General features: G+C 42.5%; 1 protein-coding gene across 1 annotated transcript in view; it reads left to right on the top strand.

Annotated features, from left to right (window-relative positions):
- LOC108522018 (GON-4-like protein) overlaps positions 1-17432 on the top strand; it is a gene marked incomplete at its 3' end in the record, with an annotated part of 73943 nt that overhangs the window by 46402 nt on the left and 10109 nt on the right. The window contains exons 13-15 of the mRNA XM_017862117.1: positions 3746-3847; positions 13520-13560; positions 14777-14880. Coding sequence (XP_017717606.1) covers positions 3746-3847; positions 13520-13560; positions 14777-14880 — 247 coding nt within the window. The remainder of the gene's footprint in view (positions 1-3745; positions 3848-13519; positions 13561-14776; positions 14881-17432) is intronic.

Raw genomic sequence — 17432 nt, 5'->3', positions numbered from 1 at the left:
TCCTGACCTCGCGATCCACCCGTCTCGGCCTCCCAAAGTGCTGAGATTACAGGCTTGAGCCACCGCGCCCGGCCTCGCCTGGCTAATTTTTAAAAAAATTTCTGGGCCCGGCACGTTGGCTCACGCCTGTAATCCCAGCACTTTGGGAGGCTGAGGCGGGCAGATCACGAGGTCAGCAGATCAAGACCATCCTGGCTAACATGGTGAAACCCCGTATCTACTAAAAATACAAAAAAATTAGCTGGGCGTGGTGGTGGGCACCTATAGTCCCAGGTACTCTGGAGGTTGAGGCAGGATAATGGCGTGAACCCAGAAGGTGGAGCTTGCAGTGAGCTGAGATCGTGCCACTGCACTCCATCCAGGGCAACGAGCAAGATTGCGTCTCAAAAAAAAAAAAAAAAAAAAAATTTACTGTAGAGAAATGTTGCTCACGCTGGTCTTAAACTCTTGCCTCAAGAGATCCTCCCACCTCGGCCTCCCAAAGAGCTAGGATTACAGGCATGAGCCACTGTGCCTGGCCCGTTCAAAATTTTATATATGATTTCATTAGGGTTCAATGATTTACCAAAAGAACATCGTGTTAGTTAAGGGTCTGCATGATGAAGTGAAAGAATCCTAACTCTATCTTGCTGGGGTGAAATGAAACCAGACTTTGGAAGTGTAGTAAATCAGCAGTGGAACTGAGGCATTGTTAGGATCTCCCTCCTCTCTATTTTACTTCCTTTTGTCACTCAGCTCCCTTTTCACATTTATTTTTCTACAAGGTTAGAACTCTGTTCATAAGCACTCCATGATTACTTTTTGCTTTGTCTACACTTCAGGACTCTCCCCTACAAGCTTCACTTATAAAATCCAGGGGAACAAGTCAGATCGGCTTGGTTTGATCTCATGCCCAGTCTCTTGGTGTTGCATGGGATTAATAGGGAGACTGTTCAGCATGGAGTCTGGTGATTGATAGCACCTCATAGAACAGTGTGGTTGAAATATGTGGTAACCCTAAAGAAGTAATGGTATTATCAGAAATGGGGAAGGAATAGTGATCAGGTAAAAGTTTGGATGGAAACAGACTAAGTAGTCCAGGTGTGGTGGCTCATGCCTATAATCCCAGCACTTTGGGAGGCCAAGGTGAGTGGATCACAAGGTCAAGAGACTGAGACCATCCTGGCCAACATGGTGAAACCCCGTCTCTACTAAAAATACAAAAATTAGCTGGGTGTGGTGGTGCATGCCTGTAGTCCCAGCTACTCAGGAGGCTGAGGCAGGAGCATCACTTGAACCTGGTAGGCGGAGGTTGAAGTGAGCCGAGATAACACTACCACACTCCAGCCTAGCAACAGAGTGAGACTCCATCTCAAAAAAAAAAAAAGAAAGAAAAAAAAAAAGAAATAGACTGAGTAAATGGTTGTGTAGGTAATGCTAGGAGTAAGTCAGGATAAGTGAATGAAAGAAGATAACAAGTCTTTGAATGTACCTTATGATACTATTAATCATTAGATTGTCTATCATTTGGCAAATGTTTGTGTACTTTCTTTATACAAGGCATTGTGCTAGAATCTGTGAGGGATAAAGGAGCATAATCATTTGGTCATGGAATAAAAGCTGTATGAATGACAGGGTGCCTGGCCCATTGTTAGGTTCACAATACATTGTATTTGTTTGTATGTGTGTGCGTGTGAGACTGGGTCTCACTCTGTCACACAGGCTGGTGTGCAGTGGTGAGATCTCAGCTCACTGCAGCCTTGACCTCCTCGGCGCAAGCAATTCTCTCACCTCAGCTTCCTGAATAGCTGGGAATACAGGCTTGTGCCATCATGCCCGGCCAATTTTTGTATTTTTTGTAGAGTTGGGGTTTTGCCATGTTGCCCAGGCTGATCTCAAACTCCTGCGCTCAAGCGATCCTCCTACCTCTGCCTCCCAAAGTGCTGAGATTACAGGAGTGAGCCACTGCACTCAGCCAATACATTGTAAATGAATGAAGCTGTTGAATAAACTCAGATACACCATCAAAGTGGCGTAAATGCTGTTGTAAGGTTTTAGAAGAGGACGAGGTAACTTTTGTTTAGGATGATCAGAGACAGCTACATGAAAGAGCTGGTAATTGGAATGGACCTTGGAAAGATTTTTGAAAACAGTGACAGGGAGGAGAGGAGGCGTCTGAGTAGAAGTGACGTGATATACTGTATATGCTGGGTTCTGTAGGATATATTTTTTCCAGAGTTTTCTCTTTTTTCACTGTTAAAACTGTAAGAATAATATGTTTGGTATAAAGAAATCAACTATTACAAAATAAAACAATTGAAGCCTTCCCCCCAAGAAAAATGTATGTATCTACATACGTGAAATTTTTAATATGATTTTTTTGGGGTTTATGTGTCTCTTAGAGTTTATTTATTGACACTTCATTTTCCTACCAGTCCTTTCCAAGGCGTTTGACACCAAGGTTCAAGTTTCATTTCCCAGAGGCACCACTGATAATAGTTTGATATGCATCTGTGAGAGTTTCAGTGTGTAGTTACTTTTTAGTTTTCCACATTCATGTGGGGATAAGAATAATTAAATTTTAGTTCTAAATTTAAATTTAGAACTTTTCTCAAACATTTAGAAAAGATAGTCCAGTCGTGGTGGCTCATGCCTGTAATCCCAGTACTACGGGAAGCCAAGGTACAAGGATTGCTTGAGGCCAGGAAGTCGAGACCAGCCTGGGAAACACAGTGTGACCTCATTTCTACTTTTTTTTTTCTTTCTTCACATGGGCATGGTGGCGGATGTCTGTAGTCCCAGCTACTTGGTAGGCTGAGGCAGGAGAATTGCTCAAACCTGGGAGGCAGAGTTTGCAGCGAGCAAAGATCGTGCCACTGCACTCCAGTCTGGGTGACAGAGCGAGACTCCGTGTCAAAAAGAAAAAAAAAAGAAAGAAAAGAAAAAAGACTATTAAAAGACAGAAAAACATTTGAAAATTTGAAATCTGGGCGGGGTGCAGTGGCTCACGCTGTAATCTCAGCATTTTGGGAGGCCGAGGCATTCAGATCGCTTGAACCCAGGAGTTCAGGAACAGCCTGGGCAACATAGCAAAATCCTGTGTCTACTGAAAATAACAAAAATTAGTTGGGCATGGTGGCATGTGCCTGTAATCCCAGCTACTTGGGAGGCTGAGGTGTGACAATCGCCTGAGCCTGGGCAGTCAAGGCTGCAGTGAGCCATGATCATGCCACTGCACGCCGGCCTGGGTGACGGAGTGAGACCCTGTCTCAAATAAAAGGAAAAAGAAAATTTGAAATCTGAAATGCTCCAGTGGCTATTTCCCTTGAGAGTCATGTTTGCACACACACAGTTTCAGATTTTGGAGTTTTGGATTTAGAATGCTCAACCTGTACTATTTTATACTAAGAAATTATAATTATATAGTCATTCTCTAATTGTTGGGAATTTGGGCCATTCCTTTTTTCACTGTCAGCTTCATTGTACAAGTAGCTTTTACAGAAAGTATTATTTTCATGGAATATGCTACACAAAATTAGCTGGGCGTGGTGGCATTTGCCTGTGGTCCCAGCTACTCAGGAGGCTGAGGTGGGAGGATCACTTGCACCTGGGAGGGGGAGGTTGCAGTGAGCTGCACTTCAGCCTGGGCGACAGAGTGAGACCCTGTCTCAAAAAAAAAAAAGAAGAAATGTGCTTTATTGGAACAGATTCTTAGAAGTTTGAGAACAAAGTTGGGAATAAGCATCTGAAACACTTTTTTCTCTAGATGAAGCAGATGATGATGATGATCCAGAATATAATTTCCTGGAAGACCTTGATGAACCAGACACAGAGGATTTCCGGACTGACCGGGCAGTGAGAATCACCAGTGAGTCTGTGTTTATTATAAGTCCTGCTCTTGACTGCTTTGCAGCTGCCTTTGTTTACTTTGTAGATTTTTAGGGGTGAAGTTTGCAGCTTATCCATGTTAAGACATCTAAGTTTCCTTTACCCATTTATTTATCTGATTCTTTAATTTAGGTATATATTCAGAAAGCCCATCAGTTGTTCATTCGTATATCCCACAGTCATGTATTGAGTCTTTACTGTTTGGCAGGGATTGTGCAAGATGAATAAGACATGGCATCTGTGCTTTAGGAGTTCAGCCTCGTAGGGTGATAGAAACAGAAAAAGTTACAATACAAAGTGATAAATGCTGTAACAGGTTTTACATAAGGCATAATAATGATCTAAAAGAGGGTGTCATCTCCTAGTGTGTGATATGGACTAGGATAGGAGAACTTAGGAAAGAATTTGCAGAATGAAATGGTTTTTTATCTTAGTTTTGAAGAAGGAATAGAAATTTGGTGAATAGGGACAGAGAGGAATATTGCAAATAGAAGAGCATCTGCAAACCACAGAATTGTAAAACATCAAAAAAGTATGTTTGGAAAATAGTAAGTACTTTGGTGGTGTTATATGAGTGAAAAGGTAGAGAAGTGGTAGATAAAATTAGGTAGTGTTTACATCATGGAGAATCATTAAGCTCTCAAAACGAAGTTTAAGGGCGGGCATAGTGTCTCACGCCTGTAATCCCAGCACTTTGGGAGGTGGAGGCAGGCGGATCACTTGAGGTCAGGAGTTCAAGACCAGCCTGGCCAACATGGCGAAACCCTGTCTCTACTAAAAATACAAGAATTAGCCAGGCATGATAGTAGGTGCCTGTAATTCCAGATACTCGGGAGGCTGAGGCTGAAAAATTGCTTGAACCCAGGCTGGAGAGTTTGCAGTGAGCCGAGATCATGCCAGTGCACTCCAGCCTGGACAACAGAGCGAGTCTCCGCCTGAAAAAAAAACAAAACAAAAATGAGCTTTAAGCAGTAAATCAGTAGGAACTGATTCGGATTTTAGAAAGATCACTTTGATTTAATACCAGTTTCATGTATTTATTTGTTAGGTAAAGTGAACAAGACTGGAGGTATGGAAAACAATTATGATAACTTGGCTTGAATGATTTGTATATTGAGCTAGGCGTGGTAGCTTACACCTGTAATCCTAGCACTTCGGGAGGCTGGGGCAGGAAGATTGCTTGAGCTCAGGAGTTTGAGACCGGCATAGGCAACATAGAGAAACTTTGTCTCTATTAAAAATTTAAGAAGTTAGCCAAATGTATTGGCACATACCTGTAGTCCCAGCTACTCAGGAGGCTGAGGCAGGAGGATTGCTTCAGCCCAGGAGGTCAAGGATTCAGCAAACTATGATGGTGCCACTGCACTCCAGCCTTGGTGGCAGAGGGAGACCCTGACTCAAAAAAAAAATTATGTAATTGGCTAGTGTGTCAAACATAGAAAACATATATTTCATCCTGAAGAAATTCTACCTATGGGGAGAAAGAAAAATAGAAAATATATTTCATAAGCCATTGATTTTTATCGCATGTATGCATGATCCTGTACTGGAATAATATACATGACATGGAGAAGGTAAGTTGCTGGCTCTTGACCAGATTAACGTCTGTCTTGGATGTTTATAAAGCAGAGAGCTTTATAGAAACTTGAAACATTCCTATGTTTTGCATAGGAAAAAAAAAAACTTAAGAAATATCTTTTAATATGGTACAGTTGGGGATAAATTGCTTTTTTTTAATAGCAACAGACTAGGAGGCAGAGAGCTTTATAAACGTCCAAGATATACCTAATTAATGCAGTTCTTTTTGTAAAGAGAATTATATGTAAATACAATCCTTTAGAACTTACATTTTATTTTATTGCTTTATTGTGCTTTTCACCTTGATTTTAAGATTAGAATACCATTTCCTTTGTGAAGATCTTTCATTTATTTTGATATATTATGACAAGGATAGTGGAAGCATTGAAAGGAAAGCACCAAGAATTAGAGAAAATATAGAATGAAAAGGTTTGAGGATTTAGACTTTGAGAAAACTGAAAGGAGAATCTAGGAAAGTACAAGAATAACCTAGAAAATTTAGTGTCGTAGAAACCAAAGGAAGAGTCTTTTGGCTAGGGCACAGTGGCTCGTGTCTATAATGCCAGCACTTGGGAGGCCGAGGCAGAAGGATCACATGAGTCCAGGAGTTCAAGACTAGCCTGGGTAAGATAGTGAGACATTGTCTCTATAAAAAAATTTAAAAAATAAAATAAAAATTAGTCAGTTGTGGTGGTGCACGCCCGTAGTCCCAGCTACTTGGGAAGCTGAGGTGGGAGGATCACTTGAACCCAGGAGGTGGAGACTGTAGTGAGCAGAGATCATGACACTATACTCCAACCTGGGTCAGAGCAAGACCTATTTCAAAAAAAAGAGTCTTTCTGGCCAGGCGCGGTGGCTCAAGCCTGTAATCCCAGCACTTTGGGAGGCCGAGACGGGTGGATCACGAGGTCAGGAGATCGAGACCATCCTGGCTAACACAGTGAAACCCCGTCTCTACTAAAAAAAATACAAAAAACTAGCCGGGCGAGGTGGCGGCGCCTGTAGTCCCAGCTACTTGGGAGGCTGAGGCAGGAGAATGGCATAAACCCGGGAGGCGGAGCTTGCAGTGAGCTGAGATCCGGCCACTGCACTCCAGCTTGGGCGACAGAGCGAGACTCCGTCTCAAAAAAAAAAAAAAAAAAAAAAAAAAAAGTCTTTCAAGAAGGACAGAATGGTCAGCAGTGTCATATGCAAGTAAAGAAACATCTGCTTAAAGCACAAAAGCAGATCTTTTTATTTATTTATTATTTATTTATTTATTTGAGACAGAGTCTCGCTCTCTCTCCCAGTCTGGAGTGCAGTGGCATGATCTCGGGTCACTGCAAGCGCTGCCTCCCGGGTTCACGCCATTCTCCTGCCTCAGCCTCTTGAGTAGCTGGGACTACAGGCGCCTGCTGCCTTGCCTGGCTAATTTTTGTATTTTTAGTAGAGATGGGGTTTCACTGTGTTAGCCAGGATGGTCTCGATCTCCTGACCTCATGATATGCCCTCCTTGGCCTCTCAAAGTGCTGGAATTATAGGCTTGAGCCACCGCACCCGGCTGTAAAATCAGATCTTAAGTTCAGCTATCATTCTGGAATGTATTTGCCTTCCCTTTTTGATTGTTATTTTCTTCAGTTTACATATAATTTCTCAGGGAGATCCTCCTTCATTAGGATTGATCTTGCTTTGCATTCCCGTACCACTCTTTTTGTCCTTTTATATACTGTCCTTTTATATACTTTTATATCCTTTTTTGTCCTTTTATATATGTCATAATTGCTTATTTAGTATCTGTCTTCTCCCCTAGACTGTGAGCTTCTCAAGAGCTTTGTGTTATTTACTGCTGTAAAGCTGGTGGCAATATTTGCCAGTCAAATAGAGATGGGTAAATGAAGGGCAGTCTTTCTAGTCATACAGTTCTGTGATGATAGTGAAAGCTGGAGTAGAATTTTTAATTTTTTTTTCTGCCTCTTGTCCTCTTGTGTCTCATTGTCATGTTTGATTATAATCCCTTTAAAATGACTTATCCTTATATGGATAACTAAAATTAAAAAATTAAAAAGCATAAAATCACAGAGTTTGAAAAGCTCCATGTGGTCACATGTTTTCCGCCCACTTGAGAATTTGTTTACACTTCCTCTGAGGTGGCCTTTTTAGTCTCTGTTTGTATACTTTCAGTGACAGGGAGCTCAACAATTCTGCAGATAGTGTATTGTAAACTTGAACACCTCCTCAATTAATACTTTTCTTATTGAACCCAAATCTGAATGCAAATTCAGATACTTTCCTTATTGAACCCAAATTTGAATGCAAAGCAAGAAGATCAATCCTCTTATATTCCTCCTATTTGTCTTGTATTTTTTTATTTTCTTTTGAGATGGAGTTTTGCTGTTGTCGCCCAGGCTGGAGTGCAGTGGTGTGATCTCAGCTCACTGCAAACTCCGACTCCTGGGTTCAAGTGTTTCTCCTGCCTCAGCCTCCCAAGTAGCTGGGATTATAGGCACCCGCCACCACGCCCAGCTAATTTTTGTATTTTAGTAGAGATGGGGTTTCACCAGGTTGGCCAGGCTGGTCTTGAACTCCTGACCTTGGGTGATTCACCTGCCTTGGCTTCCCAAAGTTCTGGGATTACAGTCATGAGCCACTGCGCCCGGCCTCCTATTTGTCTTTTGCTGTTAAAAAAAAAAGCAATTTATCCCCAACTGTACCATGTTAAAAGACGTTTCTTAAGTTTTTTTTTTTTTTTTTTTCACTATGCAAAACATAGGAAAGTTTCAAGTTTCTTCTGCGAGATTTCTTCTTCTCCAAAGCCTTAGTGTCCAAACCTCTTACCACACGTTACTCTTCTCTGGATTCTAGCATTTATTTTCTTTAAACTTTTCCCCTGTTACATCTTATTATGAAATTTAAAAATATATATAGAGAAGTTGAAAATTATACAGCTAACATTCATGTTCTCACCACCTACTTTTTTTTTTTTTTTTTGAGACAAAGTCTCACCCTTGTTCCCCAGGCTAGAGTGCAATGGTGTGATCTCGGCTCACTGCAACCTCCACCTCCCAGGTTCAAGTGGTTCTCCTGCCCCAGCCTCCTGAGTAGCTGGGATTACAAGCCCCTGCCACCATGCCCGGCTAATTTTTGTGTTTTTAGTAGAGAAGGAGTTTCACCATGTTGGTTGGCCAGGCTTGTCTCGAACTCCTGACCTCAGGTGATCTGCCTGCCTCGGCCTCCAAAAGTGCTGGGATTATGGGCGTGAGCCACCATGCCCAGCCTCACCTCCTACTTTCTATAGTTTTTTTCTTTTTTTTGAGATGGAGTCTCGCTCTGTCTCCAGGCTGGAGTGCTGTGGCGCCATCTTGGCTCACTGCAACCTCTGACTCCCTGGTTCAAGCGAATCTCCTGCCTCAGCCTCCCGAGTAGCTGGGATTATAGTCACGCGCCACCATGCCCAGCTAATTTTTGTATTTTTAGTGGAGATGGGGTTTCAGCATGTTGGCCAGGATGGTCTCCATATCCTGACCTCATGATCCACCCACCTCGGCCTCCCAAAGTGCTGGGATTACAGGCGTGAGCCACCATGCTTGGCCAAATTTTCGATAGGTTTGATATAAACTGTGGGCCTTTCATATGTGCAGGTTTCACATCTACAGATTCAACCAACCTTGAAAATATTCTGAAAAAAAAAAAAAATGCAACAGCAGAAAATAATACTGGCTGGTCATAGTGGCTAACATCTATAATCCCAGCACTTTGGGAGGCTGAGGCAGGAGGATCGCTTGAGCACAGGAGTTTGAGATCAGCCTGGGCAACACACTGAGACCCCATCTCTACAAAAAGTTTAAAAATTATCTGGGTGCAGTGGTGTGTGCTTGTAGTCCCAGCTACTCGGGAGACAGGAGGATCCCTTGAGCCCACAAGTTCAAGGTTGCAGTGAGCTGTGATTATACCACTGCCACTGCACTCCAGCCTGGGTGACAGAGTGAGAGCTTGTCTCAAATAAATAAGTAAAAAATAGTAGGGTATAACAACTATTTACGTAGCATTTACATTGTATTTGGTGATAAGTAATCTAGAGATAAGGTATACAGGAGGATGTGTGTAGATTATGTGCAAATACTACACCATTTTTGTAAAAGGGACTTGAGTATCCTCAGATTTTGGTATCCATGGGCTCCTGGAACCAATCTCCACATATACTGACGGATGACTTTATTTGCCTTATCATGCAGCTGTCCATCTCCCTGTCCGTCTGTGGATGCATCTTAGTTTTCAAATGCATTTCAGAGTAAATTATACTTCACTTTTTTTTTTAATTCAGACGAGGTCTATGTTGCATGGGTTGGTCTTGAACTCTTGCAGTCAAGTGATCCTCCCAGCTCAACCTCCTGACCAGGTGAGATTACAAGCGTGCACAATGGCACAGTGGCACCTGACTATATGTCATTTTTTTTTTTTTTGGAGACAGAGTCTCACTCTGGAGTGCAGTGGTGCGATCTCGGCTCACTGCAACCTCTGCCTCCCGGGTTCAAGAAATTCTCCTGCCTCAGCCTCCAGAGTAGCTGGGATTACAGGCGCACACCACCGTGTCTGTCTAATTTTTGTATTTTTAGTAGAGACGGGGTTTCACCATCTTGGCCAGGCTGGTCTTGAACTCCTGACCTTGTGATCCGCCCACCTCTGCCTCCCAAAGTGCTGGGATTACAGGCATGAGCCTATACTTCACTTTTAACCACTTCAGCACGCATATAATGAACTAGAGCTCGATATTTGTTTATGATTTCTTTTTATAGGTGATTTTACACACAGTGTATCACACACATCTTAAGTGTACCATTTAATGAATTTTGACATGTGTGTACCTGTGTGACCCAAATCCCTATCAGGATATGGAATCCTCACCCCAGAAAGTTTCATGCCCCTTCCAAGTCAATCCCTACACCATCCCCTCAGAGGCAACCACTGTTTTGATTTTTTTTCTTAATCACAGGTTAATTTGCCAGTTTTAGAACCTCACATAAATGGAATCATATAGGAGGTGCTTTGTGTGTATGGCTTCTTTCACTCAGCATAATATTTTTGAGATTCATTTCTGTTGCATGTGTTATTAGTTTGTTCCCTTTTATTGCTGACTATAATTTCATTGTGTAAATATACTACAGATTATCTATTTTTGTGTTGATCACCTGGGCTGTTTTTAATTTTGGGTAATGATGAATAAAGCTGCTCTGAACTATTTTGTGCAAGTCTTTGTGGAAATGCTTCATTTCTGTCTCTCATTTGTCCCCACTTATGAATTAGAAAAGGCATATTTCATTTCTCTTGGGTCAGCTACATAGGAGATAAATCACTGGATCACGGGATAGGTATGTTTAGTTTTATGAGAAATTGCCAGACCATTTTCCAAAGTGGCTTTCCATTTTACGTTCTCATTAGAATTCCATTTGCTCTACATCCTCAGCAACATTTGGATTTTATTTTTTTTTGTTGGCTGGGCATGGTGGCGCAGGCCTGTAATCCCGGCACTTTGGGACACTGAGGCAGGCAGATCACTTGAGGTCAGGAGTTCAAGACCAGCCTGGGCAACATGGTGAAACACTGTCGCTACTAAAACTACAAAAAATTAGCCAGGCGTGGTGAATGAGAATTGCTTGAAGCCCAAAGGTGGAGGTTGCAGTGAGCTGAGATCGCACCACTGCACTCCAGCCTGGGCAACAGAGTGAGACTCAGTCTCAAAAAAAAAAAAAATTTTTTTTTAAAATTAAATTACTTAATTGATTTTGTTTTGTTTTTGTTTTTTTTTCGTGTTTGAGACAGAGTCTCACTCTGTCTCCCAAGCTGGAGTGCAGTGGTATGATAAACAGTCAGTGTAGCCTCTGCCTCCTGGGTTTAAGCGATTCTTGTGCCTCAGCCGCGGGCATGTACAGGAATGTGGCGAGAGCCATGCCCATACTGAATTTATTTATTTATTTATTTATTTATTTATTGTATTTATTTATGTGCAACCATGCCCGACTTATTTATTTATTTATTTATTTATTTATTTATTTATTTATGAGATGGAGTCTCGCCCTGTTGCCCAGGCTGGAGTGCATTGGTGCTTATTGGCTCAGTGCAACCTCCACCTCCTGGGTTCAAGTGAGTCTCCTGCCTCAGCCTCCCAAGTAGCTGGGATTCCAGATGTGTGCCACCACGCCTGGCTAATTGTTGTATTTTTAGTAGAGACGGGGTTTCACCATGTTGGTCAGACTGGTATCGAACTCCTAACCTCAGGTGATCTGCCTGCCTCGGCCTCCTAAAGTGCTGGAATTAGAGGCGTGAGCCACCACCCCTGGCCTGGATCTTAATTTTTTTAATGTCCTCCTAAGAAAGGCCTTTATAAAATTGTTCACAGTCTTGCAGATATAGTGTTAGACTCTGTTCTAGTTCAGTGATATGTTTGCCTTGTTGGTTATGAGCTCTGTTTTGGAGCAGCTGTGTCTTATTGAACTTGATGTCAACCAAAACTTTTTTTTTTACCTCAGATTCTTGTACCAACCAAAACTTTCAGGTCTTTTCACATTATTTTAAGGCACGTCACCTTTTCACGTAGTTAATAAACTGATCTTTAAAACTCTTAACTGTAGGACTGGGCACCATGGCTCACACCTGTAATCCCAACACTTAGGGAGGCCAAGGTGGGAGGATCACTGGAACTAAGGAGTTTGAGACCAGCCTGGGCAACATAGCAAGATGCTGTCTCTATTTAAAAAAAAAAAAAAAAAAAAAATTCTTAAACATAGAACTTTAAATTTATCCCTATATGTTCCGTCCAGGTGATTTGAGAAAATACAATTTTGAATTTTCTATCAGTTGGATTGGCAGTCCCTTTCAGCTTTACATCATCTACAGATTTGCTAAGTATGTTCTCTGGGTCTTTTAAGTCACTGATGGAGTTCTTGAATAGTTCAGATCCAAAGACAGCGTCCTATAAAACCCTGTTGGAAACTTGTCTTTCTCTCTGTCTCTTTTTTTTTAGACAGTATCTTGCTCTGTTGCCTAGGCTGGAATGCAGGGGCATGATCTCAGCACACTGCAGCCTCTGCCTCCTGGACTCGAGATTCTCTCACCTCAGCCTCTTGAGTAGCTGGGACTGCAGGTGTGCACCACCAAGTCCAGCTAAATTTTTTTGTAGAGATATGGTTTCAACATTTTACCCAGGCTAGGAGACTCGTCTCTTGATTCCATTCAGTACTGTGTGGATTTGGATAGGCCATCTAATTATAAAATCGTCTAGCTCACATTTTTTCCTGTCTTCTTCCTTTCAGAATTTAAGCTTCATGCAAACAGAACTCTGTCTCTCTTTCTCTCATTCTCTCATATATCCCAAACATCTAAAAAGCATAGTGCTCAATAAATGTTTTTTGTTGTTGTTGTTTTTGTTTTTTTTTTTTTTAGACAGGGTCTTGCTCTATCGCCCAAGCTGGAGTGCAGTGGTGCAATCTCGGCTCACTGCAAGCTCCACCTCCTGGGTTCAAGCCATTCTCCTGCCTCAGCCTCCCAAGTAGCTGGGACTATAGGCACCCACCACCATGGCCGGCTAATTTTTTGTATTTTTAGTAGAGAGCCTCCCAAAGTGGTGGGATTACAGGCGTGAGCCACCGCACCCGGCCTCGATAAATGTTTTTGAATAAATGAAGGAAGGATAGCCAGTCATGGTGGTTCACACCTGTAATGCCACCATTTTGGGAGGCCGAGTTGGGCTGATCGCTTGAGCTCAGGAGTTTGAGACCAGCCTGGCGAAACCTTATCTCTACAAAATATACAAAAATCAGCCCGGTGTGGCGGCATGCGTCTGTAGTCCCAGCTACTTGGGGAGCTGAGGTGGGAGGATCGATTGGACCAGGGAGGGGATGTGGAGGTTGCAGTGAGCCGAGATCGCGCCACTGAGCTCCAGCCTGAGTGACATCGTGAGACCCATCTCAAAAAAAAAAGAAGGATAGATATGAAGAATTTGTCATTCCTTGTTGAAAACATTATACATTGTCTTCATGGAATTCCTCCTTATTGTAAAATCTAATTTATACCAACAACATACTGTTTGGCTTTCTTGCAGAAAAGGAAGTAAATGAGCTGATGGAAGAGCTGTTTGAAACTGTGAGTAATGATCCTCAAGTGAGAACATGGGATTGTAAGTCAGTTCTCCAGCAAGATGTGTCATTTGGTCTCTGTGATGCTCCTTCTAGGATAGGGGTCTAACTGAACCAATTCTACTTTTAGTCTACCTGGGAAAGAACATAATGACAGGGAATTTTTCTAACTGCTAGACTCTTGATTATATACATGTATGTTGTTCTTATTAACATTTTCCTTGAAACTTCTTTTTTTTTTTGAGGGGTGTTTCACTCTGTCACCGAAGCTAAAGTGCAGTGGTGAAATTACGGCTCACAGCAGCCTTGACCTTCTAGGCTTAAGCAGTCCTCTGTCTAAGCCTCCTGAGTAGCTGGGACATACCAACACACCCAGCTAATTATTTTATTTGTAGAGACAGGGTCTTACCACATTGCCCAGGCTGTTATGGAACTTCTGGGCTCAAGCAGTTTTCCTGCCTTGGACCTCCCAAAGTGCTGGAATTATAGGTATGAGCCAGCACGCCTGGCCCCTGGAAAATTTTTGATGACTTCCCCTGCTGTCATTTGGTGTGTCCTTAAAGATTGTCAACTAGTTTTAAACTACTTTGTGCACAAATAATTACCTTTTTCATAAATTTGTCTCAAAAGGTATTTCTCTTTAAGAGATTGATCATTTTGAGGCTGGGTGTGGTGGCTCATGCCTATAATCCCAGCACTTTGGGAGGCCACAGCAGGTGGATCATCTGAGGTCGGGAGTTTGAGACCAGCCTGGCCAACATGATGAAGCCCTGTCTCTACTAAAAGTACAAAAATTAGGCATGGTGGCAGGCACCTGCAGTCACAGTTACTGCAGAGGCTGAGGCAGGAAAATCACTTGAATCTGGGAGGCAGAGGTTGCAGTAAGCCCAGATTGTGCCACTGCACTCCAGCCTGGGCGATAGAGCAAGACTGCAAGACTCCGTCTCAAAAAAAAAAAAAAAAAAAAGAGATTGATAATTTTGAGTTATCCATGCTCTGTCCTTACTGTTATGGGTTGACTGGTTGAACGACTTCTTTCTTGGCATAATAGCCATCCTAAGTGTGGGTTTGTGGGAGTCCTGAAGTGAGAAGGTTCTGACATTGGCTCTTTCTGGGTGCCAGCGTTATTAAAGTCTTGTAATCTGTAGTTTTCACTCTTCCTTCCCAATACTGGAGCAACATTTGAGACCTATTCCCCAGGAAAACCCTCCCTTTGCCCACAGTTCCAAGATGAGATGGGATTCTCCAACATGGAAGATGATGGCCCAGAAGAGGAGGAGCGTGTCGCTGAGCCTCGACCTAACTTTAACACTCCTCAAGCTCTACGGTAGGCTAGTTGAAAGACCTTGAGATTTGGAATAGAGGAAAAGTTTATTTCTGAAAAGGTTTTCAGAAGTTGCAGTTAACAATTTTTCATACCCAACCAGCTTCTGTTACTGAGGTAAGGATGCAGAGCCCTGTCAGGAGTTAGGTGTCAAGTGAAGTCTCCTTGGTATGGGGCAGTGCAGCTATAGGCCCAGCTGTATCTGTTTGGGAAGGGAGAAAAAACAGTAGCTGGCATCCATATCCACTTCTCCAGGTGAGTGGTGCTGGAGAGGTATGTAGGAATTTATGTGGCCAGACACACAAACTACCCCATATTGTAATATCGAGTCTGTCCCTTTCGTTCTTTTTATGTGCCATTAATATCTGCTAAATGTGACTGAAACTTTGTTAGTCACCTAGGCATTAGTGGAGCAAACCCTGAAGCACCTGCAGTAAGGAGTCTGAAACGTATGTGCTGACCTTTTTGCCTGAAGTTGGCACTTGTGTTACAGCATCCAGAAAGTAGAGGCTTTAATTTTTTCCTCATTTTCTAGTGGATTTGCATCTGCACTTTATTCTATTGTTATCCATTGCGAGTAGCAGCATATAGTCATTAGATGGATGGCTAGAGATCAGGATGCATTTTGTGCCGTAAGTGGAACTAAGCAAAGAGAATAGACCCTCTTAATTAGTCATGTGTCCTAACAGCATTACTACCCAAGTAGAAAGCTTGGGATCTATCTGAAAGCTAGACCTTTAGGGATTTTCCAGTTTAGTGAAAAAAGATAAGATATGCCAACCAATGTGTAAAAACTAGAAATACCAGTAATTCTCCATTACAACAAATATAACAATACAACTACATCAAAAACCTCAAGATTGCTAAGTCAGTATTTGACCCATTATTTTAAGTTACAGCTCATAGAACAAAATTCCATTCTGCTATGAATGGAACCATTCATCATGGGAACATATAATGGGATTTGATCTATAAACATGTTTTGGTTCCGCTGATCAACTCTTTGTAACTTCCTAAAATTTGGGAAGTATAGGCCGGGTGCAGTGGCTCACGCCTGTAATCCCAGCACTTTGGGAGGCTGAGGCGGGGGGATCACCTCAGGTCAGGAGTCGAGACCAGTCTGGCCAACATGGTGAAACCACATCTCTACTAAAAATGCAAAAATTAGTCAGGCATGGTGGCGGGTGTCTGTAATCCCAGCTACTCGGGAGGCTGAGGCAGGAGAATCGCTTGAACCTGGAAAGCGGAGGTTGCAGTGAGCCAAGATGACAGCCTGCGTGTCAGAGAGAGACTCTGTCTCAAAAAAATAAAATAAATAAAATTTGTAAAGTATAGAAATAATTTAAAACTCCTGTTAGAATTCAGTTACCTTCTGGTATTCAGTAGAATAGTCATATATCATCTCATGGTGATACATTCTGTGAAATGTTATCATTAAACGATTTCATCATTGTGTAAATGTAGAAAGCACTTGGATAAACCTTGATGGTTTAGCCTACAGCATACCTAGGCTATACGGTATAACATATTGCTCCCAGGCCACAAACCTGTATAGCATGTTATTCTGCTGAATACTGTAGGCAGTTGTAACACGGTGGTAAATACGTATGTATGTAAACATAGAAAAGATTCAATAATCTTATGGAGCTACCTCTGAATATGTGGTTCATTGTTGACTGAAACATTATCTGGCACGTGACTGTACTTGGGCAGTTGCTGCTTTTCTTTCAGTTGCAAATGCAAACCTGTTATAATCTTTGACTCAATAAAGCATCCTGGATTCTGTAAGTCCATAGATAGTAAAAACATCTTAAAACACAATAAAGAAGAGAGAGAAAAAAAGAACAAAACAAAAACCCTGGGAAAGTGAGTTATCTGTGCCTCCCTTATCAGTTATCCAAGTAATATTTATTAAAACCAGGTGCAAGACCACGTGTGGTGACTCACACCTGTAATCCCAGCACTTTGGGAGGCTGAGGTGGGCAAATCACCTGAGGTCAGGAGTTCCAGACCAGCCTGGTCAACATGGTAAAACCCCATCTCTACTAAAAATACAAAAATTAGCTGGGTGTGGTGGCACGTGCCTGTAATCCCAGCTACTTGGGAGGCTGAGGCAGGAGAAATGCTTGAACCTGGGAGGCGGAGGTTGCACTGAGCCGAGATTGTGCCACTGCACTCCAGCCTGGGCGACAGAGTGAAACTGCCTCTCAAAAAATAATAATAGGCCGGATGTGGTGGCTCACACCAGTAATTCCAGCACTTTGGGAGGCCAGGGCGGTCAAATCACGAGGTCAGGAGTTTGAGACCAGCCTGACCAACATGGTGAAACCCCGTCTCTACTAAAAATATAAAAATTAGCCAGGCATGGTAGTGCACTCCTGTAATCCCAGCTACTCAGGAGGCTGAGGCAGGAGAATCGCTTGAACCCAGGAGGCAGAATTTGCAATGAGCCAACATCACGCCACTGCACTCCGTCCTGGGAGACAGAAAGAGACTCCGTCTCAAAAAAGAAAGAAAGGAAAAAAAAAAAAATTATAGGTCGGGCGCAGTGGCTC

The sequence above is a fragment of the Rhinopithecus bieti genome, unplaced genomic scaffold (genome assembly GCF_001698545.2).
Source record: "Rhinopithecus bieti isolate Rb0 unplaced genomic scaffold, ASM169854v2 scaffold_64010, whole genome shotgun sequence".
NCBI lineage: Eukaryota > Metazoa > Chordata > Mammalia > Primates > Cercopithecidae > Rhinopithecus > Rhinopithecus bieti.
This window is presented reverse-complemented; position numbering and strand designations above follow the sequence as displayed.